Source organism: Hipposideros armiger, unplaced genomic scaffold (genome assembly GCF_001890085.2).
Source record: "Hipposideros armiger isolate ML-2016 unplaced genomic scaffold, ASM189008v1 scaffold_63, whole genome shotgun sequence".
Classification (NCBI taxonomy): Eukaryota; Metazoa; Chordata; class Mammalia; order Chiroptera; family Hipposideridae; genus Hipposideros; species Hipposideros armiger.
Window position 1 is genome coordinate 3,871,186 of NW_017731413.1, and position 25,539 is coordinate 3,896,724.

The 25,539-nt window shown below is 33.3% G+C and overlaps 1 protein-coding gene across 2 annotated transcripts in view; it reads left to right on the forward strand.

Annotated features, from left to right (window-relative positions):
• Positions 1-25,539, forward strand: part of CDK17 (cyclin dependent kinase 17) — a 103,711-nt gene that overhangs the window by 75,302 nt on the left and 2,870 nt on the right. For both annotated transcript variants that reach the window (XM_019641720.1, XM_019641721.1), the window contains exons 5-16: positions 720-845; positions 9,312-9,368; positions 10,404-10,518; positions 11,226-11,320; positions 11,571-11,633; positions 14,321-14,444; positions 17,593-17,713; positions 19,816-19,913; positions 20,413-20,518; positions 22,610-22,652; positions 23,670-23,760; positions 25,402-25,479. In XM_019641720.1, coding sequence (XP_019497265.1) covers positions 720-845; positions 9,312-9,368; positions 10,404-10,518; positions 11,226-11,320; positions 11,571-11,633; positions 14,321-14,444; positions 17,593-17,713; positions 19,816-19,913; positions 20,413-20,518; positions 22,610-22,652; positions 23,670-23,760; positions 25,402-25,479 — 1,117 coding nt within the window. The remainder of the gene's footprint in view (positions 1-719; positions 846-9,311; positions 9,369-10,403; positions 10,519-11,225; positions 11,321-11,570; positions 11,634-14,320; positions 14,445-17,592; positions 17,714-19,815; positions 19,914-20,412; positions 20,519-22,609; positions 22,653-23,669; positions 23,761-25,401; positions 25,480-25,539) is intronic.

The following is a 25,539-nucleotide window of genomic DNA, read 5'->3' on the forward strand; positions in this document are numbered from 1 at the left end:
TGCAGCCAACGCCGTCGCCTCACGGCAGCCCAGCTCCAGGTTGAGCTGTTGTTCAGCATCTTAGCTGTAGAAGGCAGTGTCACTGGCCCTCATATGTGGGATCCGAACCGGGGCCCTCTGGTGTCCCAAGTCAGTTCTTAACCATCGCGCCACTCGGCCGGCCCAGGATTTACCTTTCTTAGTGTGAGAATACAAGCAAGATTCTCTTTCAAGTTTATTCCAGTTCCAATTTCAGTCCAGTTCCAGTTCCAATAATTAAATGAAATAGAAATGCCTTTTACTTCTTTCCATTGTCATAGCAATAATAAAATATTTCAATTGTCTTACTGCATTGCATACAAAATCATGTAGTATTTACTTGGTTAGTTAATTTAATTCAATCACATTTTGTGATAACCTTTGCCTGTTCCTACTATACAATATAATAATATCAAGGTAAATTCCATGTTGAATTTACCAATGAAAGGAATTCAGAAATAGCTGGGTTGCAAAATGCCATTTCTGTAAAACTGCATTGTATACTTGTGCTTAGAGTAAATATGTTGGCATTACATATTACATATAAACATAGATGACTTGGCAACTGCAGTAACACTTTGCAGTTACTTATCACTAAGAAATAATGTATTAGAGCCATGAATTCAAATGTCAAATACACTTTTTTTTTCTGTTTGTACTTGCCTACAAAAATATTTTTTCTTCTTCTTTTTTTTTTAAAGGATTTAAATAAGCGGTTATCACTTCCTGCAGATATCAGAATACCAGATGGATATCTTGAAAAGTTGCAGATAAACAGTCCACCATTTGATCAACCTATGAGCCGAAGGTCTCGTAGAGCTTCCTTAGTAAGTTTTTAGTCTCCTATACCTACACCATCAGATGTGCTTTGTTTGATTTTGGGGGGAGGGGTGTAAACATTTTATATTAATTTTTGAATAACTAAATTTTATTACATTTCTTTGTGGATTTTATTGTTTTTGATTCTTAAGGGTTTAAAGATGTATATTAGATGCATATTAGAATAGGATTTAAGCTGTGTTCTATTTTATTTTTGGTAAGTTTTATTGGTAAATGCTAGCTGTACAGAATATGTACTATATATAGATGTATACTAGGTATACAGAAAAGCACAGAACACCATAATTGTATAGCCCAATGAATTTTTGCAGAGTTAACATATATAACTAGTATACCTAGATCAATAAATGAAAATTCCAAAAATCCAGAAACCCCCTTCTGCCACCTCTCTGTTTACTTTCTACCCCCACTTCCTCAACTGTAGCCATTATCCCTGCTTTCTGATGCCGAAGATTAGTTTCACCTTTATGTTTTCTACTGTTTTGATTATATTATGTTTATAGTATGTTTTAATGTTTGGAAAGATTTTAAAATCCACCTTTACATGCATGTTTCTATTTTAAATATACTTTTGATATTTTTTTGATTATTCTTATTTAAATTTTGAACTTTATGTAATAATGATTATATAAATTATTAAAATACATTTGATACACATGTATAATGTATATTCGAGTTTTTGTATATATTGTACAATATGTATCCCAATATGTGTAGAAGTATACAATATGTATTTTTTTTTGTAATTGGCTACTTTTACTCAGTATTATGCTTGGATTTTATTATCTAGGTTGTTTCATGTAGTTATAGTTCATTTGTTCTTATTGTCGCATAGTATTCCATTGCATGAGTATACAATACTTTATCCAGCCTTCGGTTGATGGACATTCACTTTTGGATTGTTTTAGTTTCTGACTATTACCAGATAGAGCTTCTATCACCATTTCTGTACATGTATTTTTGCTAATATATGTTACCATTTCTGTTGGATGCATACCTAGGAGTGGAATTGTTGGATAAGATTATGTACATATGTTCAGATTTCCTAGATACTGTCAAAACAGTTTCCAAAGTGGTTGTACCAGTTTACATTTTCATCACCAGTACATGATAGTTCTAGTTGCTCTCTTTGCCAATTTTTTATATTGTCCCTTTATAAAAACTGTTTACTTTTCTGGTGTTATTGTGGTTTTATTTTTCATTTTCCCAATGATTAAGTTGAACACTTTTTTTAATGTCTGTTGGCCATTTAGATACTCTCAGGTCTCTTGTCTTTTCTGTTGTGTTTTTTGCTTTGTTCTTATTGATTTATGAGAATTCTGTATAAAGGACCTTTGTTAGTTGTATGTCTTGCAATTATCTTCTTAGCATGTAGCAATTGACCCATCAATGGGTTTTGAAAGGTCAGCTTTTCCTGTCGCATTGTTACCTTTGACATAAATTCAGGTGGTTGTATATGTGAGGATCTCTTTTGGATGGCTCTAGTCCTGTAGCAGAGGTACATAAAAAGCGCTTTGAGACAATAAAGCGCCATGAGATAGTAAGTAAAATGCCTTTGCACATCACAGGCTTACAAAAGAGATAGTACTTCAGCTGGCTGTAGAAGGATGAGTAGAAATTTGTCGGGCTGACAATGGGTAGAAGAGTCTTAGCAGAGGAAACTTCATGCCCAGAGGCATGAATGTAAGTATCATTATAACTGATACGAAGGGTAAATGTGGAATAATATTAAAGAATAGGGCTTGAACAGATAGGATGAATCCAGACTGTAAGAAGCCTGAGATCCAGGCCAAGGAGTCTGGACTGATCTCGTGTAATGGAAGGACCTCAAATGTTTTTATTTAAACAGGGGCTGACATCACATTTTTGTTTCAAACAATAGCTTCAGAGAAAGTATAAATGATGAAGCAGAGGAGAGAGACTAGAGACAGGAGATGAATTAAGAATTTGTTCAAAAATTAGGGATGATGTGGCAATCACGTGGAAATGGAAAATAGGACACAGATCCTAGGGGCCATGAGAGATAAAATAAGCAGGTCCTGTAACCCAGTTGGACTTTGTGTCTGAGGAAGGAACAATTGATGAGGATTCCTGGGGTGCTAGCAGTTGTTATATCTCCTTTTATATACTATATCATGGAAAAACTTCTGTTTTTGGTTATATATTCCAAAGAATAAAATCACTTTATGCCAAATATAATATGAGCATATTGTTATTTGACATTCACCAGTATAATACACAGTAAGGTAAAAGTGTAATGCCACCTTGATTTTGGTATAGGTTTATCGTTGTCATAATTTTGCATCACTGCTTAAGACATTTATTCAAATAACTGTCTCATTTGATTACTGGTTAAAGTGTTATTTGGTTATCAATTTTTATCAAACATTGGTACTTAGGATAAATTTTGGAGTTACTAAATGTTCAGATTGGGACTAAAAGTATGATTTAATCAAATGTAATTCTTAAAGTTACAGAGCTATCTTCTTCAATCTACATGAAATTAAGGAAAACAGTGCCCTCTAATGAACATTAAGTGACGGGAGTTACTATTGTGGTTGGATGTTCCTAGCCATCTTACCTTGTTTTTTGATCTGAAATGGCTTATAGATTTCAGATGAATCATGCCAGTTGTGTTTTGGTTTCTATTAGTGTATCCCTTTCATTATTCATCTATCTTACTAAAGCATGGTATCTTGAAATATATTAAAAAATTATTCTTCAATACTGTAGGTTTATGGCTAGGGAATACTGTATTTCCCCATGTATAAGACGCTCCCATCTATAAGACACACCTTAATTTTGGGGCCCGAAATTTGAAAAAAAAAATGTATTACATAAAGTTATTGAACTCAAGTTTTATTCATCATAAAATTCATACAACAACTCACCACTGTCAAAACTCCCAACCATTAGCTTGTCCTCATCTGTGTCTGATGGTGAATCACTGTCTTCATATATTGCCTCGTCCTCAGTTCCATCTATGGCATTTAAAATGCCATACTTCTTAAATGACTTAAAAATTATCTACAACCACTGTATAAGATGCACCCAGTTTTTAGACCCCAAATTTTTTGAAAAAGGGTGTGTCTTATACATGGGGAAATACGGTAAATGGAAGGGAGATGGGAAAAGAAAAATATTCTTCACATGTGTTAGAGTTCATGTTTCTATGAATAATATACGTTTTATCTTTAAAAAATCTTTTCAAGGTAAAATTTTAGTTTGTTTTTCTAAAAGTATAAAACTTTATGTTTTGTATTTCTATAACAATATATAATAAGAGTAGTAAAAATAACATAAATCTTTTGTTTGGAAAGGAATCAAGAAACAAGTTACAGAATTCTAACGTAAACCCTTTGTTTGGGTAGGAATTAAGAAACAAGTCATAGACTTCATTTCTGTGGAGAAACACACAATAGGGCAATTGGTTCTTCTATAAATTTGTAATTGTCAACCTCAGATGGACACTCAGTATTCCTTGGTACCCTGCTATCTTTCTCTGGTTCACTCTTCCCCTTTCACTCTAAGCAGATAATCTCTTCTCCTACATGAAAAGAAAGAGAGAAGCTATTAACCAGAAACCCCCTTATTTCCAGAACAACAGATGTGCAAATCTACATACACCTATACTCATTCCATTCTTTCCTTCTCTTAATATTGAGGAATTGTCCTTCCTATCCTATCTCCTCAGGATGCTTAGAATATTTGTTATCTTTGTATACTCATGTATATTCAGTCTTCTTTTAACTGAATCCTTCCAATTGACTTTTTATTTAAATAAACTTTTAATTTTATAATAGTTTTAGATTTACAGAAAAATTTATTAGAAAAGATACTATAGAGACTTCCCATGTGCCACATACCCAGCTACCCCATTATTAACATTTTACATTCCTTTAGTGCGTTGGTTACAACTAAGGAACCAACCACTAATACAAGTAATTCAACTCCACACTTGATTCAAATTTCCCTAGTTTTTCACTAAGATTCATTCTTGTCCCAGGATCCCAACTAGGACACCACACTACGTTTAGTTGTCATATCTCATGCTAAAGGTATTGGTTATTGGATTGGCAAAGTGCCATTTAATGTTCATTATGGCTGATAAGGAATAGAATATTCTAACTCTTAACATTTTTAAACAGACTAGTGGGAATGCCCATATGAAGATAGTCAACATTCATAAGCACATTGTTGCAATTACAATGATGGCATACCCAGTGGAAGTTTTGTGAGACTATAAAGTGCAACTTCAGTAAACTGAAAATCTATATATGAAAATTGGTCTCAGCATATTGAAATGATAGGTTATACTATTTTAAGAATCTGCTTCTTCCTAAACAATAAGTATTGGATTCCTCATTCATGGCTTTACTGATATAGATCATATGTAGTCCTTTGTATTTCTAAGAGTAGGTGAGAAAATAGGGTACCAAGTCCTGATCTCTTTCAGAAATAATACCGGGGGTGCAAAAAAATGTATACACATGACTTGTATTCATCTTTTGTTATCGTTATATATTATTATAATTTTAATACAGTTTTTTCCTTTCTTAAAATGTGTATACATTTTTTTTGGCATCCTCTATATTATGGGATGTGAAAGTGAAGTTCAAAGTCTGCTCACAACTTAGTTTACCTTTGGTATACAATTTACAAGATTAAGATAGTATCATGATGATGGTGACAGCAGTTTTTCTAAGACTAAATGACCGAGTAGAATAGATTCAATCTCTTTTTTGCCCCGCATAACTAAGAACCCATTTCTGTCAGTAACAGTAACTCGGTAATTCTCACAGGAGGTAAATTAGTGTTTGAAAAAAATCTCCCTTTTTCCCCAGTATTTCTTATATACACACTGACTTTTAGAATGACATATACACAACTTCTGCACATATGTCATGTGTTTTTAAGCACAATTAGAGTTGTATTACCAGCATATTTATACATTACAACTGTAATACAGTGATTATGTTGCTAGAGCCAAAGTAATCAAGAAATCTCCCATTATGCTTGATAACACTTACAAGTTGCACTGAATTATAGGAAGGCTATTATAAATTATAAATTATTTTGGAATTTTTTCAAATGTGTTTATACTGGTAAGAGCCTTCTGAATAGGAATTTGCTTGGGGCCACCAAAAAGCAAAGTATTCTCTTGAAGAAATGAAGTGTCAGAAAAAATTGTCTTCATATGTTTGGAAAGCAGAATTAAGGGGGATTTTGTGTTAATGTTAAAATATAAAGCTTATTGTTCCATTCCTTTAGCTATTATTTATGTTTTTATGAAACTTAAAATACTCAAATAATCTTATTTCAAACTCAGTCTAGATTGTGAACTCATGAAAGCAGGAATCATGTCTTCTTCACTGTATCCCCAGTACCTAGCACGTGCCTGGTAAATGTTAAATAAATGAGCTTTGTCCTCTGCCCTCTGAATAATTTCTGTAGGAGAGCATGTCAACAAGCTCTTATATTTATTGTCAACAAGTCATTATATTTACTGTTAATCTGGTCATGTTCAGATAAAAACGCAAGCAGAATTTTCCAAAAAATCCCATTTAAAGATTCAGTAATATTTGGATGTAATTATTAAATCCTTAAGGTTGGAAATTATGAAAATGAATGGTGAGGGGGATGGCCTTGGACCAGGAGTCTGCCGTCTTCCCAGAATGCTGGCATTTTGAATAAACCCATTTTTCTTTCCACCTTAAAAAAAAAACAAAAAACAAAAAAAACAATGAATGGAGAAGTAGATATGCCTTACTCTTTGAATTAGGTTCTGACAGTTTACTAGTAAAATTGTCTTTTGCCTGAATTCTCAGCCTGCCTGCATGGGTGGAATTTAGTTATGCTGTTTATAGATCAATTATTAGAATTTAAATTTAACTTCACAATTATAACAGTTTTTACTTTCTTTTTTAAAAGCAGACTTTTAGCATATTGTAATGATCTCACTAAATCTCATTCTCTGAAAAGTGACTCTTTGTAATGTTAATTTTTGATGTGTCCCTGACAGTTTATTCCTTATATACTTTATATGATAATCTATAACATTTTTATCTTTACAGTCTTGAATTTGTGGTCTATTTACATACACTCTTTAGAGCAAACTTCAGAATTTTTGTCGTGACCACCGTTGAAGTGTATTTGATGTTTTAAGGACGTGCTAGGGTTTATTCGCTTAAGATAAAAGAATGAATAAGTTAATATTCCAACAACTGATAAGAAAAAGTTCCTAGCTTGCAGTCATATTTTTCTGTGTACTTCTCATTGTTATGGATGATGACATTTTAATGTTTATTTTCAGAGACATTCACAGTTTTGTTCATAGTAGTTTCCATTTATTCTCAATGTAGCTTTTTTGTGCTCATAAAATATATAACACAAGACTTAAAATTCACGGCAAAAATGCAGTAGTTCCATATTTGTGAATTTAAGCACCTGAATTCCAGAAATAGGTGTAAGAAAATAAACACCTTCTGTCATAGTTTGTGCAACCTTGGCAGTTAGCCTTTTTTTTTTTTTTTTAGTTATTTAATATCGTATGTAAATAGGCTGTAAAAAAAATACAGAAACTAAAAGATTATTAAAGATTCAGGCTTTCATGTACTAGATAGTGCCCTGTTTGCCACGTTTTCCATATTAAAGTTAAAAACTCCATTTGTATTTGGAAAGTTGTAATTTTGCTTTATTATTCTGCATCATTATTGATAATAGAAAGCAAGGACTGAATAGCTCTGAGTAATATACAAGACAGTACATGGGTAGATGTTGTATGGTGGTTCCAAAACTTCATCTTTTTAATTAAAAAAATTTTAAACACTATACACAGACAGAAATCTTAAAGAGTGCAAAAAGAAGCAATTTTTCAGTCATTCAGTAATACCACCCGTGACCAATGTTGTTAATTTACCAAAATTGAATTAAGTACTTACTGTTGGACCGTCAGCTCTCATGGCTTTTTAACATGATATATATCACTGTAACGAGGATAAAAAGCAGTTCCTTTGAGAGGCCTCTGCACTTTTGGCCTTTTAACTTTAGGCATTTTATCCTATTCAGAGTTTAGCAAATGATGTTCAGTCAAATTGTCAAATTTTATTCAATACCTCCAGAATTTGACTCAAACATGCATTTAATGATCCAGCATAACGGATACACTTTTGAGACCTGAGGTGTTACATAAAAGAACATTATTTGCTTTCACTAGATATTTATTTAAGGGTATTAGCACCACTCTAAGTGAGAAGTGAATTTTTTTTACGCTATTAATTCTTTTTCCACTATGTACAAGGGGTACTAGAAACTAATTTTAAGGAAATTTTCATTTTCCTCTTCTGCTTGTTAACTTTTTTCCTATTTTTGCTCTCCCAATCCCTAAATTTCCATCTCTCTCAATTTTTTTTTTTCCTAGATCGTTTGTGTTAGGATTTTTAGTTTTAAAATATTGGGTTTTCATTACATGTTTGGGTGCATTCCATTTACATCATTTATTACCTCCATACAAAATAGACAAACAAGTTCAAGGTTTAAAAGCAGTGGTTTTGAGAACTCAGTCTTGAAGCCTTTTTGTTTTTTTGGCCAGATTTAGACTTAAATTGCTCTTCTGTGTCAGCCATTTCCTGATCCATAAGATAGCATGACCTGCAGTTGTCTTTTTCATCATATTTTGGTTGGAAAACGGAAACAAACAGTATTTTGTTGCTTGAAGGCATTCCTGGGGAGCTCAAAGATTAGTGAAGGAAAATATGTCAGAAAATTATTTATTTTGCAGTTTTGTTAAAAAAGAAAATCATATAACTTTTTTTGAGTTTGTAAAAGATTATTTATTTATTTATTTGAGGTATAGAAAACAACATAGTGATTAGACATTTATGTACCTCACAAAGTGATCACTCCAATAAGCCTATTACCCATCAGACACCGTACATAGTCATTACAACATTATTGACTATTCCCTATGCTGTACTTTATATCCCCATGACTGTTTTTTAAAATCATAGTTGACATTTGATATTATTTTGTATTAATTTCAGGTATAACAGCGTAGTGGTTTGACAGTTATATAATTTATGAAGTTACCCCCCCAATAAGCCTATACTCATCTGACACTATACATCATGCTATCTTTTATAAAATTCTTTAGTGTCTTAAAATGCCTATGGTATCTTAAAATCTCAGGGTCTTAAAACAATTTTTTCATAGCAGGATGTTAACTAATCTATATAAAAGATGAGTTGACAATTTTAATTGTGAACTTTGATATTTTTGAACCTTTGACTATTCTAACATCAGGTATATTTTAGAACTTGACAAATGTTCAACAATTTAATTATAATCAATTCTTTCTATTCCATGACAGTCTTTAGAGTAGGAGGGGTTTAGAAATTGAGGAAGAGATGAATTGAAAATTTAAGAATACTGAATTTATAATTGTTTGCTTTCAGTCAGAAATTGGGTTTGGGAAAATGGAAACCTACATTAAATTGGAAAAGCTTGGCGAGGTAAGTAAATACGTATTTCATAAATGTAAGACTTCTTTCTTGTTCATCATCTAAACGTCTCTGTTAGTTTACAGTTTTTGCCAACCTGGGGGGGAAAACATAAGCACTGTTGTCTGAAAGTTTATATCTTGTCCTGAAAAGGCAACAGAATGTTAGAAAGAAGAAAACCCTTATGTTCTTGAAATGATCCCAGCACTTTGAGAGGAAATGAGTATTTTTTATAGCCTTGTAATCTTTATTGAAGCACAGAATATTGAGCTTTCTTGGTAACAAAATGGGTACCTATTTGTTAGCCCCCTGGCAATCTGCTGTCTGTACTATCATCTGGGAAAGTACATGAGTTCAAACCTTTGAAAAATCAAAATAGTAGTATCTTTAAGATAAAGACACATGTCACAAAAGGAAGTTCTTGGCTAATAAGACCTTGGTTTTCTTGAACTTACTATTACTACTAATTTTGAAATGGTCTCCCTCCTAGGGTGAGAGAGTCTAAAGAAAATAATAGAACTAGTTAGTAGGGAGTCCTTTAGAGAGTTTGAGGGCTATCCTGGCAATGAGAGAAGAAATCTCCTGAATATTTTTTTTTTAAAGGAAAGTAATTTTCAAAATCCTGAAAAGTTGAAAACCAGTAAAACTTTTACACTTTAACAATATGTTAGTTACAATTTCAGTTTTCAGTTAATATATTCAGTTAATTTCCTCAATTCCCACATACCATTGCAGGTAACGTACCTTTGATTCCAAAGCTATTGATCCCGCTGTTGATCTGATGCACAAGCATGAAAAGTAAATTAAATATTCTTGTATTTTCCTACGAGAGTCCCTCTAGGGTTCTAAGTATGGAGGCTGTGCATATGGAACTGAAAGTCCTTTTAGGTATAGGAAAACCAAGACTAATCATTGTGGAGTTTTTCTTGCAAGATGGAATTTAACATATGCTTAGAAATTAGAAATTTAATTAGGGCTCTTTATTGTATAGGTGATATAGCTAGACTCGCATATTTTTTATGTGTCTTTCAAAAATATATTTTATAGGGTACATATGCAACAGTGTATAAAGGAAGAAGTAAATTGACAGAGAATTTGGTGGCATTAAAAGAGATCCGGTTGGAACATGAAGAAGGTGCACCCTGCACAGCTATAAGAGAAGGTATAATTTGACCTTTTGTGAGTAAAATGTATTATGAAATTTATGTAGAACATTTTAAAACCAAAGCTGTATAATAAGAGTTCATTTTGTTGTAATTAAAAAGAGCTCAAATATAGAAATAATAGATGACTAGAAGATATATTTAGGCCTTAAAAAAGCTTTATATCTAAAGCCAAAATATTCAACAGAAACGAATTAGTTAATTATATTATATAGCCTGAAGTCATTAAAAATCATTGTCATGGACAAATATTTGACATTGGGAAATGTTATATAGTGGCACATGGGAGAAAGCTAACTATAAATTAGTATATACAGAATTTAAATATATTTCTATAATACCAATTTTTTAAAAAAGATAAGAAAATGGCTTGAGGCAACTGGTTAGCAATTTGGAGGAAAGAGGCACTTTGCACTTCATATCTAAATTAATTCTAGACGTCTCGGCACATTAACATTTGAGAAAAAAAAACAAAAACAAGGTATTATAATATTGGGGACAATTTTAAGTATTAAAAATATCAAACCCAGAATCATAAAAGAAAAAAATTTGATTCTGTTGAAATTACTAATACAAATCCCCTTGGTGAATAATTGTTTTAAACTTAAGAGAATCTGAAACTCGGTCAATTCATTCGTTAAACTTCAGGTTTTTATAAAGACTGGTACCACAGACCAAATAATTGACTTTCTTTTTTGTTTTACAGTTTCACTATTAAAGGACCTAAAACATGCAAATATAGTTACCTTACATGACATTGTTCATACAGATAAATCTTTGACCCTGGTCTTTGAGTATCTGGTAAGTATTTAATAAAAACTCAGTATTTACTTTTATTTAATAAAACATCAATTGGATTTTTTAATAGCTTCAGGGACATTATTGCTTAGTTATTGGTATTAAATTTAATTATGTGTGGTTCATTCAATACCTTCCCTCAGAAAACAACTTATTTTTTAAAATTCATAGTATTTATTAATAGTATTTAAAATACATCAGCTTTGTCTTCTGAAAACTATGTACCATGTAGTAAAGTGCTATATTTTCTCAGGATAAAGACCTAAAACAGTACATGGATGATTGTGGAAACATCATGAGTATGCACAATGTAAAGGTATGTTTTAATGTGTCATTTTAAATTTTGTTTAAACCAGAGATAAAAACTAAGCATAGACAAACTACATTACTTGATGAAATATACCATCCTCATAACTATTCTGCTTCAGAATTTTCTGTTTGGCATTTTAAATAGGTTATTGTCCTCTGAACAGATTTACTCAGAACTGTTTACTATAATATCTCTTAGGCTCAGACTGTTGTGTAGAATCTGCTTTGTTTTAAAAATGTTAAACACTTTTGGCATTTCTTTTTACACTGATTCTCGTAGATACAGAACACATTTACAGGTGTAATCTGCTTTAAAAAATCCAACAAGCCTATTACATCAAAATCTAAATGTTTAAAATAAACACAAATGATTAGTGCATTCTGCAAAAGGCCTTCTTTAAATGGCAAACTCCCCTAACATATTTTGAATGGTATTTAAGTATAAAACACCAACTGATTTTCAAGTTACTAATCTAATGAGTAATGTCAGGACATGCACAAGTATTACGAATACTAGGCTGGAAATACCAATCTTTATTGTCAGGAGGAAAAGGAAGATAATTGTTATGTTTTCTTACCTGTGTATCTAAAGATGCACGTAATGCTAGAAAAGTTTGGCATAATAATCAGTGTCAGATGAAACGCAAAAATAAAAGTAAAATCAAGTAAAAACATTTGATACAATTATGTTCTTACAGTAGGTTCCTTTGACCCGAGTGATATACTCCAAATTTAGCAAAGATTTATTTATCTAAACTTAGTCAACAGTGTGTGAGAAAGTATTCTGGAAATAGACTGTCCCAGCTGTGTGTTTGAGACACTTCCAATTCTGTAGACAGTAACTTTAAACTTACATTAAACAAAAAATAGTAATTTTGGTGGATAGAAAGGAGTAGTAGTTTTTTTTTTTACTAAAGCACAGCTCAGAACATATGGCTAACATATTGCTAAGAATTTTAGAATAGGGCTGTAAGTGTATTTCCATATACATTCCATGAGAATTATTTTCATTATATTTTACATTTTGTTTTACAAGTTGTTGCGGATCTCATTTGCATATATTTCTGTTTGTGTTTTTTATTTTGTTTTTCCTGCTTTCACATTAGCAGTAACTTGAAAAGAAAATAAGTCCTTATAATAATTTGACAAAGACTTGAGAAGTTTGTCTTTTAAGTCAGGTCTACGTGGCTGGCTTAAAGTATAAAGTATTTATTTGTTTAAATAGCAACTTTAACTCTGTACTTGTATTTTCCAAACCTAAGAACTAACAGGAATACATGGAAATAGTAATTTTAGAGTTTTCAAAGCTCCATTAATATGTAATATAGGAACTCTGCTACTTAGAATTTCTTTAGGCCTATTGTTCACCTGCTGCCTTGGCTTATTCTCAATGTTCTAATGTTCTATTTTTCACCCACAAGTAAACCAAGGATGCGCTCTTCAATCCTCTGTATCTGAGCCTCTTTTTGCTACCCCAAAGAATCAAAATCCTTCCGTGTTCCACATCCCCTTTCTACCAAAATCAACAGCAAAAAGTCTACCATTAGCCTTGTAGAAATCACTTCTTTCAAGGAGTCTTTCAGAGCTCTAAAGTGCTAATTCCCTTTTCTGAACCATAGCAGATTTTGAAGGCTGAGTAGGAGGTGCTGAAAGAAAAGTACCCAGGAGGTGGGTGATAGAAGCTGGGTTAGGTTATTTTTATATCACGTAATTTGCCAGAGCTGTGCAGCACCGTTCTGTTTGATATCTCAGAATTTTCATAAAACCACCAATTCCAGGGCTGGCTGAGTGGCGCGATGGTTAAGAGCTGGCTTGGGATGCCAGAGGGCCCTGGTTCGGATCCCACATATGAGGGCCAGTGACACTGCCCTCCATAGCTAAGATGCTGAACAACAGCTTAACCTGGAGCTGGGCTGCCCGTGAGTCACTGGCGATGGCGTAGGCTGCAGCCCCTGTGGCAGTGGGTTGCCATGGGCTACCGTATGTAGCCAGCAGCCAGCGTGAGCGGCCAGCAGCCAGTGTGAGCGGCCGTCCAGAAGCCGGCGACTGATCTGCCTCGCCCGAGAAGAGCACAATGATGGTTCTAACTTGGGCCAGTGAAGCAACGTCCTCCACAACTAGACTGAAGAACAAAAGGACAGCAACTTGTCTGTTCCTCTTCCCCCAATTCCCCAGTGCTGTTCCCATCCCCTAAATTCCCCAATAAAAAATAAAAAAACCTTAAAAAAATAAATAAATAAATAAACACCAATTCCAATGCCTTATTTTAAAGACACTGTCCCAGATCACGGTTGTTGTTTTTTGAGGAGTTTTTTTGGGGGGTGAGGGGGAAGGAGGGAATGTTTGCATGGTGGTTTTGCCAGAACTTAATAAACTATAAGCCTTGTTGGAAGGCCTGTAAGTTTTTCAGGATATGTTCATTTTAAATCATTTTTCAATAATAACTGAACTGTTACTAAGACAAAGTTTCATTTCACTTTATTTTCATAGATACTGTCAGACTAAAAAAGTAGGTAGATCCTTCAAATAGAAAACAACTATATAAGGAAAAGGCTTTGTACTTAAGGATGTGTGGATCTTTTTTTTTTTCCTATTCTAGGCCAGTTGCTTTTCTGTCTACTATAACTTATTATGCTTATACCAAAGTAGATCTTACTATCTGTAAGACTAATTTCTATTTATTTGTTTCTATAGCTGTTTTTATACCAAATTCTACGTGGTTTGGCATATTGCCACAGAAGAAAAGTGTTGCACCGAGACTTGAAACCGCAGAACCTCCTCATTAATGAAAAAGGAGAATTAAAGCTAGCAGATTTTGGTATGGACTGTATGAGAGATATTTATAAATAGTTCTGGGTGATTAAGTTTAAAAGAACCACTGTTGACACTGTAATTGCTTTTATGTGAGTGTGGAAATTTTCTCTGTAGCCCATGGAATGAGGTATTTGACAGAACTTTGGTGGGGGAGTTATATTAGTAAATGCTAAAGGGCACCATTCTCAGGTGTGATCCATAGACCCCCAGGGTCCTTTCAGGGGGCCTCCAAAGGTATATTAGGTTATCAAAATTACACTAACTGTTATTTTCCTTTTTCACTGTTATTGTTTGCACCGATCATCCAAAAGCATTAAGGGGTAAAACTACTGGTGCTTCAGTATAAATCAAGGTAGTGACACCAAACTGTATTTAATAGTCATTTATTCTTTTAGTAGCATTAAAAATTCACTGCTACTAAGTGGTGAGTTTGTTCTGGAAATTCCTGTACTTTTACTATTTAACACTTTACCATTTTTTTTGAAAGGTAGGTTGCTATTTGTATTTCCCAAAAAAAGGAAATGGGTGGGTCACATGTGTTTAATAAGAAATTACAAGTTATTTGCATAGGCTCACATACCATATTTCCCCATTTTTAAAACGTGCCCTTTTTCGAAAAATTTGGAGTCTAAAAACTGGGTGCGTCTTATACAGTGGATGTAGATTTCAAATGCCATAAATAGAACTGAGGACGGGGCAATATATGAAGACAGTGATTCGTCATCAGACACAGATGAGGACAAGCTAATCGTTGGGAGTTTTGACAGTGATGAGGCGTTGTATGAATTTTATGATGAATAAAACCTGAGTTCAATAACTTTATGTAATACATTTTTTTTCAAAATTTGGGCCCCAAAATTAAGGTGCGTCTTATACATGGGGAAATATGGTAGGTTGTACAATTTCTTGGGCATAGTTTGCCTTGTTATTTATGCCAACCTGCATTTATTACTGTATTTTGCTGTGTATAATGTGCACTTTTTTGCCCCAAATTTGTGAGGGAAAAATAAGGATGCACATTATACATGGATAGTACCAATCCTGTTTCCCTGAAAGTTTGGGCCAAAAATGGGGGTGTGCATTATACACAGACAGCAAAATACAGTACTTCTTATTCCTTAATCCCAAAATGAATGTCCGTGATAGAGAAACCTTGTTTGGCTATTAGAAATTCAGAAAAAGAATGTCAAGGACCATCAAAAATTTACTTTTGCAGAGGAATATTATGAATGCTTTAAATTTTGCTTCTAACCTCTACAAAGCAAGCCAAGCAAATCTTATCTTTCCACAGGCCAACAAGAAATTCTGATTGTTCCATGAGATGTATATTCAACTTTGTTTCTATTGCTTTTAGTTATTTTTTTATTGATTGCATAGTATTAAATACACTTAGGACCCTTAAGTAAGGGAAGGTCAGGTAACTTGGAGTGTTTTACTGTAAATTGTTCTTAATCCCTGTGAACATTGTACCCTTTCTCCTGTGATCGATGAAATTCAGTTTTAGGAAGTACTAATACAGACATTTTCATTAATAATAGAAAATGGCTTATATAATAATACCATATCACATTTAATTAATATGGTTTAGAGGAAATGATTAGTTCATTTCATGCCAGTACTGAAATCCTAATTGTAAACCAGGATCCTGCCTGTTTGAACAAGTACCCTACTTCAGAATTCTCTCAGGAGTAGGTGAGTAAGGTATTGAGGAAACTATACCTGGCAGTTGCTTTGATACCATACATATAGGTTATAGGATAAGTAAACTCGTGGCTTTGTCCTTTGACCCCTTATAACCCACTATTAATATCAGGAAAAGAGATCAGAAAGCTGCCTTTATGTTGCTAATTACCAGAATTGGTAGGAAAAAGATTTGTTGAATTTATTTTACCAAATTGAGATGGTAGAGTAAAACTTGTAATTAAATAAAATAGTGTCAGTATTGTTCTAGTTACATCCTTTAGCCATTATATTAAACAAAAATAGTATGAGTGATACTATTTTATTTTAATTTCTGGTTTCATTTTAGTGACTTTATCCAATTTAATAAAGTATATTCCTTTTATAACATTTTTAAATTTTAATTTTTTAATCATATATATAAAGTTATACATAACAGAAATCAGACAAAAAATGAATTATTCCTTGTTTGAAATAAACTATATTAAAATAAATTTATATTTCTTCAGATAGCTTTTACAGTGGTTTCTTCAGAATTGTGAGGCTTAGAGGTAGTAAAAACAACTCTCTCATGCCAATGGCTCAAGAGATAAAGTTGTAAATTCTCACCTTTATTTCTGGATAATCAGTGAATTCTGTATTAAATTGACAAAGGAATGGCATGTGCTTTATGTCATTTACAGCAATTAATATCCAAAGGCAGGTCTGTCTTATTTTAAAATTATCCATATAATTTAAAATTTAAAAGGCAGTACAGAACAGGAATTTATTGTAAGGAAACTTTCTCTAAGTAGACTTTTGCAATGAAATTGTCAATAAAATTCAACAGGATAATAACTACGTATGGTGTCAGATACTTATCAGGTTACTAGACTTATCAGGTAATCACTTCATAAATTTTATAAATGTCTAATCATTATGTTGTACACCTGAAACGAATATATTGTATGTCAACTGTAATTGAAAAAAATTATGAAAAAAAAAAAGATTTTAGAGAGACAGAAAATAAAAACAGGATCTTGGACCATCTTTTTTGATAAAAATTGGTATAGCAAATGAAAGTTGGAATCAGGTTAAAAGGTGACAGAAGCTGTAAGAAGTAAAATTGTTCATCTCAGTGTCATTGGCCTATTTTGCATTAACTTAAGTTCAGCTAGAAAATTTTGGCATCGTGATTCATGGGCAACAGGAAAATACCTTAAGTTTAGATGAACCCCATACACTGTACCAGGTGCATTCACACACATAAAAGGAAGCATAATCTCTGATAGTGGAATTACTATTATTTAGTTTAATTATATAAGGATTTGCTGACCAAAGACCATGCATACTTTCAAAAAATTTATGTCTAATTTTAAGCTTCCAGAAGCTACAGAGTAGCCATCTCAGGCATCCTTGTGACTGGAGGAATGGTAAGGATGTGGGCTGGGAAATCCATTATAGTTATTTCTTGTTTTCTTTTCCCTGTGAAGGACTAGCCAGAGCCAAGTCAGTTCCCACAAAGACCTACTCAAATGAAGTTGTGACACTGTGGTACCGGCCACCTGATGTGCTTCTTGGTTCCTCAGAGTACTCAACACAGATTGACATGTGGTAAATATATGTGGATGTTGTTGCCATTTATAATTTTGAAAGAATGTGGCTGTTAACACAGAGTATACTGATAGATATTTAACTTTTAAGGAGATTTTATTTTAAAGAGCTGCAATATAAGCAATGACTAAGTTTTGGCACATAAGATCACCTAGGTTTAAATACCAATTCTACCACTTATAACTATATAATAACCTTATTCATATTACAGTCCTGTGCCTTAGTTTCCTAATTTAAGGAAATGGGAGTAGTAACAACGATTATTCTAAGTGGTGGTTCTGTGGATATTTTTAAGACCAAGTAAGCTAGTACATATATGAAGCACTTAGAAGAGCGTCTGGTACATAGTAATTTAACACAAAATTATTGTTTTTATTTATTTATCATTTAATATTCACCAAAATCTACTTGCTTTAAGTTGATGTAAAAAATAATGAGCTATTGTAACCGTCTTCCTAACACACCATTTTGATCATGACACTCCTTCATGCAAACACTTTTGCTCCTTTCCCATTCAGTACCTACAGAATAAAGGACAGGTCTTCAGTCTGATACTTAATGATTATCTCCATAAAATGTCTCTAAACAACCTTTTTCAACTTACTTCCGACCATTCCTCTACACAGATGTTCCCTTTTAGCCAAATGGGCTACTCACTATATCTCAAAAAGAACCTGGGCTTTTCCACCGAGTTTGCTCCTGTGTTCATATCAGTCCGCCCATCTGGAATACTTACTCTCTTTCTCTAACTGGGGACTGACTGTACCTAAGAACTTTCAAAACACAGTTAGTTTTCCATAAATCCTTCCTGAATACAACCTAGCCTCCAGTGGCAATTCCTTTGTCTGAACTGCAGCTACATGTAATTGCTTACACCTTTCATGTAGTGATAAGCCATATACTTTCTTCTGTTGTCTTGGGTTGAACAATTGTATTTTTGTTTTGTGGAACACTTTTTTTTTAAACTTATAAATTGTAGTAAAATATATATAACATAGAATTTACCATATTAACTAATTATAAGTGTGCAGTTCTCGGGGATTAAGTACATTCACATTGTTGTATAACCATCACCACCATTCATCTGCAGAGATGTTGCATCTTGCAAAACTGAAACAAATTCTGTAGCCATTAAACAACTCCCCATATTCTCCTCCCTCCAGCCCCTGGCAACCATCATTCCACTTTCTGTCTCAATGAATTTGACTTTTCTAAATACCTTGTATCAGTGAAATCATAAAGCATTTGTCCTTTTGTGACTGGCATATTTCACTTAACATAAATGTCTTCAAAGTTTATCCATGTTGTAGATATTTTTATATGTCAGAATTTCCTTTACTTTCAAGGCTGAAGAATCATTGTATATTTACTCTACCTTTTGTTTATATTCATTCATCAGTTGAGGTACACTTGAGTTGTTTCTACCTTTTGGCTATGTGAATAATGCTGCTTTGGACATGGGTGTACAAATATCTCTTTGAGGCCTGTTTTAAATTCTTTGGGGTATATGTATACTTTAGAATATGGTGACTCTATTCTAAATTTTTTTTGAGGCTCCATTTTCTTTCTATATAACATTTTAATATATAAAATTAAATTTGATATACAATTGCTGGATTGTCCTTTAATGGAAGAACTGTGTCTTAAACTTAGGTGTATTCACACAGATACTAGAAGACAGTCTCCATTCACTGGGCCTCCATCCATTTCTCTTCCTTCTCTTACACGTACACACTCACACACTCCACCATATACCTACGTGTTCTGTCTCTGCTTCCTGCATAAAAGCATCTTGAATCATTTGCTTCTCCCTAGCTCTCCTACCCACGACCGAACACATAGTAAGCATTAAATCGCTATTAGCTATTATTAGTGTTATTCTTTAAGGATCATGCTGCGGAGAGCTGGACATTTAATGTGGGGAAAAATGGATATAGTAATATGGAAATTGAGACAAATAGGATAAATGCTAATATCTCTGCTGGAGGTTTTCTAGCAGGCTAGTACAAAATTCTCCAGCCAGGTAATCTTAAGGAAAAGATTCTTGTGTGTCATAATATGTAAATGGATTACTCATCACTTTTTTAAAATATGTTTTAAAGGGGTGTTGGTTGCATTTTCTTTGAAATGGCTTCTGGAAGACCTCTGTTTCCAGGATCAACTGTGGAAGATGAACTGCACTTAATTTTCCGACTGCTAGGTAAAAGAAGAAATCTTTCCCCAGTGATTTGTTACCTATAATTGACCAGCTAGATAAGACTATCTTTTAAAAATATATTTAAAAATTCAGTACTGAAACTAGCATAAATAGTTGTTATAAGTATTTAATTAACATAATTATGATAAAGATAGATCCTTCTAGAGAACTTTTCATTTACTGAGGTCCACCTTTGCAATAAAGATTTTATGGAAGAACAGAGAAGAGAAATATTATTGAAAATTGACCTTTAACATATTTTTAGGAAGTATTTCTAGCTTAGGTGTCAATTAGGCATCATCATTTTTATGGCATCATTGCATAATCCCCCCAAAAAGTCTATATGTGTTTACTATTTCTGTCATTTCAGTTTTAGTTCAAAGTCAAATCATTTACAAATCTAAATTGTTCTTTAAAACATTTTCTTACTTCTGTCTACTTATATGTATTTGCATATGTATAAATTTTTACATATTTATATATATAATTGTTTTTAATTCAGGAACTCCATCTCAGGAAACTTGGCCAAGTGTTTCTTCAAATGATGAGTTCAAGAACTACAACTTTCCAAAATATAAACCTCAGCCTCTAATTAACCATGCTCCCAGGTATTTTATTTTTTATTTTTTCCTTTAAGTGAGAGGGGGAAAATCCACATGATTATTTTGAAGCATTAGCCACAGTAAAGATTCAGGACAAAATATATAATTCACATGTGCAATTGTTAAATATTTTAGTGTCTAAGTTAATTGAATTATTGAATCAGATTAATTTTATAATTCAGTGACCAAGGAGCATCAAAGTATGTAAATCACAGAATTGAGCTGTATGTGAAATAAACATAGGTATTAGTCTAGAGCAGCGGTTCTCAACCTTCCTGATGGCGCGACCCCTTAATGCAGTTCCTCATGTTGTGGTGACCCCCAACCATAAAATTATTTTCATTGCTACTCTATAACTGTAATTTTGCTACTGTTATGAATCGTAATGTAAATATCTTTTTGTTTTCCGATGGTCTTAGGCGACCCCTGTGAAAGGGTCGTTTGACCCCCAAAGGGGTCGCAACCCACAGGTTGAGAACCGCTGGTCTAGAGCTTATGTCAATTGTTCCCTTTTCCAGAAAGAAGACATGAATTAATGCCTTACTCAATACCCTGAAGACCTTTTGCTTTCTATAGAAGTATTCCATATTTACTTTAAAAACCCTAAGTAAAATCTTGATTCTGACAAAAGGTGACCTGGCAGTATTTTCATCCAAGTTAATGATATAATTTGTATTTGAAGAATACAATTAATCTCTTACCCCTTGTATCTTAAATATTGGCCATTCAATTAAAGTTTCTTCTCAGACTTACCAGATCTGTCCAAGACTCCCCTTAAAATTTGACTTAAGAATGTATTATATTTTAGTAAGTAACATAGAGTAACTAACCTCTTTGACTGTATTTTTCCATTTTTCCTTAAAAAAAATAAAAAGGGCACCAAGATACTGAATAAGTAATGTCTGTTTTACTCAAAAGCCATTCACATTGCTCACAACATAACACATTCACTGTAGTTGCATTTATTCTGCAGCTGCAAAATAGCAGTACAGTTCTGACATCAAAAATATTTTAAAGTATTTATGTGAATTGATGTTTTATTGTTACCATAGCAACTAATAACACTCTAAGTTGACTTGCTTAGGAAGAATAAAATTATGTGCTATATTTTTTGTGTGTATCTTTCCCAAATCCTATTTTTGTCATTTATACATTGCTTGCTGGTGTAATGTCCAGTGTAGAAGGTTGAAGCTATTCTTTAAGCAGATTCTCCATGACCTTAGCACCCAGCTTATCTGTGGCCAAGGATCTCTGGATATTTGTCAGACTGGCAAACTACAAAGGGCTAAAAGAGTATGGAGAATGTCTAGGCCACAGCATCCACAGTACCCACTAAGAACAGTTGGATGGGAAAATATTCTTTATCCATAATTGTGCTATTGCCAGTGAAAGGCAGCAAGATAGAACTTGTGATTTCTGATCAGGAGATTATCCCATTAAGATAATCCGTAAATCCTCTACACCCTCTTATATTAAATTCATCACTATAATTATCTTCATTGACTTTATCATTGGTTTTGTAGCCGGTTTTGTTTTATGAAGTTATTAAGGCATATTTAAATTGAGCTTTATAGCTTTTAGTACCCTATGCTCAGCAGACTACCCTGTAAAAATTTGTTGAATGACTCATATGTGTTTATCTTGACCACAGTGATACATTTTGGGGTCACTTGTCTCCTTGTTTTCACCTGTATAATAGGAAAATGATGCTTTTGTACTCTTGCCTTTAGTGGAACACTATGAAAATTGATGTAATTTACTTAAACTTGCCCAATAAATAGGAATTACTTTGTTTTGAGACAGAATGGTGATTTTTAAAAAGTCTATAGTTTTTAATAGTCTAATTTGTTTTTTAATATTGAAAATTTGAATTGAAGCCCAATTATTTATGGTTTCTTCTTAAACAAATGGCAAGACAAGTCTTTTAATGATAAAACAGATCTGAGTCTATTTGAAAGCAACAAGAGTGGCTATTTTAGGAGGGGACTTGAATTTCACAGATTAAAACACTTAAAAAATAGTTTTATTTGAAAAGTTGCTATTAGCTAAGATAAAATTAGAGAATAAATTGCTGCTTGTTTTTTGTGTTGTTTCTAGATTAGACTCTGAAGGAATCGAATTGATAACAAAATTTCTTCAGGTACGTTACATCTTATTTGTAATTATTAAGTGAGTTAACTTCTCTAAGCTTCAGTTTCCTCATCTGTAGAATGGGATCAGTAATACCTCCTTCAAAAAATTGTCACAACAATAAATAAGGTTATTTATTATAATGTCTAGCATGCTTAAGGCATATGCTTAAGTAAAAAAAGACAATACAGCTTCTCTCAATGTGTCCGGTGGGTGTCTCACCGTGACCTATAACAGTTGGAGGTAGTCAGCTTCTGGCCTTGATCAACTATGTGAAGGTCTTGTTCTCTGCAGTTCATATTCTCTTATGTTCTCTTTCTTTTCCTTACACTTAACTTCCATACAGGCTGCTGCACCTCCAAATACCATTCATATCTTCATTCAAAGCAGGAAAAATAGAGAGGATAAGGGTTGTGTCAGCCACATTAGTCCTCTGGTATCTGGAAAGCAAAGGCTCTTCTAGAAACCCCTGCAAGCCTTTTTCCTAAGTTTTGTTGGCCAGAACATTCATTGTAAGAGAGGCTGGAAATTGGGGCACAGGATTGTCATAATTAGCTGAAACTTAGAACAGTCATGATTATGATTCATGATCTTCCTGTTAAGAAGCAGGGACACCTTTAATAAATTTAGGTTATACCATCAAGGAAACAAAGGGAAATCGGCATTGAATAGGTAATTTAATAATGACTGTGAAAAAGGTATTAGGTATATTTTCCAGTGATCCATTGGTGTTCATGAAGAAAAGTAACACTAAAAGGTCTGATATTTTAATTTTTTATCACTTTACAAAAATATAGGGAATCTAAATTTTATTCAAGATCCAACTTTATCTTGGAAATTTGGAACTGAGATATAATCATTACTACATAATCTCAGTACCAACTCAGAACATATCTGGAGTACCTCCCAATTGGTTTGTAAAAAAATAGTCAGTGTATTAAGTATCAAGATGACCATAGTGCTGTCTTCCCCCCTTTTACAGTATTTAGAGAAAAAGCTCATGATGCAGTTCTTTGCTTTTTCACAGTATGAATCTAAGAAAAGGGTTTCAGCAGAAGAGGCCATGAAACATGTATACTTTCGAAGTCTGGGACCAAGAATACATGCTTTACCTGAAAGTAAGAGAAATTCTAAAGTGTCCTGTCCCCCCCTCTCCTTATTTTCATTTGTCCAGGGCTGGAAACTGGGGAGAATTAGGGGTTTAGAAAAAGATTGCTGTTGGTTTTTAAGCCTAAAATTCTAGTCGTCTTGTAATTAGATCAGAGTTCCTTGAAGGGAGGATATGTCTTGTTTTCCTAGGTTTAATTTATTTCTTTTAACTCTTGAGTACATTGCCACTATGTAAGAAAGCAATAGTACTTAGGCATGGGTCATTAATCGTATTGAACCTAAGTTGGAAAATGCTCTATGATGATAGACATTGTCATTAGTCCCAGTCTGGATTGCTTTGATTTGGAGTTGTTAAAAATGGATTTCAGGAAAAGAAGAATGAATCACAACCAAAACATAAGATTGTTTTCTTGTGAAAGTAGATTTCCTTTTCAAGATATAAAGATGATTTTCCTTTCCTGTGGCCACTCTGACTTTACTATCGCCATGACAGTGGTGAGCATATTATTAGTCACTAAAATAGCCTGTTGCCTATGCTTGAGGTATCTGCTTGATTTTACTCATAACATCCTTTTTTTTTTAAATTAATATTTTACTTTAAAATTGAGTAAAGTGAATGGGAAATTAGGAGAATATTTTGGAACAGAGCTGCCAAAAGCTTTCATTAATTTCCCGTTCTCATTTATAAGACAATATTGATTCATCAAAGTTTGCTAATTGGAGTCAAGAATCTTTAAGACTTTTCTCTTAGAACTCACTAGATATTTTTTAATGACAGACTACCTCACCTCTCTGGCAGAGATTGGAAATGAGAAAGATAGATTACAAGTGTTTTTTAAAAATGATACTTACATTTCATTATTAATATCAAGTTTCATAGTTTGAGGTAGACCAGGGGTTGATAAACTGCAGCTCGCGAGCCACATGTGGCTCTTTGGGTACGTTCCGTCTAAAAAGTTTGCCAACCCCTGGAAGAACCAATCCTATCCCTCACAACAATTTAAAAATTATTTGAGAGCCATAAATATATTTTTACATAATCACCATTATGTGAATAATATTCTTTAAAATTTTTATAAATGAACTATGATAGTTTTATTTTCATTTTCAATTTTACTTCAGAGCCACATGTACATACCCAAAAAGCCGCATGTGGCTTACAAGCCGCAGTTTGCCGACCCCTGGCGGCTCCCATCTCAAAGGTTTGCTGAACCCTGAGGTAGACAGTTATGTACAAATCTATTCCTTGTTCTTTTCTAAAACACTGAAGGTAGTTTGAGGGCCTGATACCTTCATGCTATCATAAGGAGAGAGAAAAAGGACAGAGAGAATAAAAACCAAGTAATACATTTTGATTCAGTCCCCCAACTCCTATAAGTCCTAGAAATAGACAATGTATATTGTCCTCAGACACACAAGATTTACAGCAGAGTTTGGGGGAGGGGTGGTTCTGAAGGGAGATTATTTTGTTTAGTTTTCTTAAAACATTGGGACAAAAGGGAAAATATTTTAGCAGGGCTATAACCTTGTAAATGTAGCATAAATGTTGCATGTTTAATCAGTATACATTTTTAAACATTTGTGGTTGGGTTATATTTGTTTTAATAATGTTAAACCTTCACCTGATAATTTTTGTCTATGCATTTTAGGTGTATCAATATTCAGTTTGAAAGAGATTCAGTTGCAAAAGGACCCGGGTTTTCGAAATTCTTCTTATCCAGAGACAGGTGTGTTTGTCATAAACCATTTCACATGTCGGTCATGAAATTTTGCGTGGAACCAAGTTT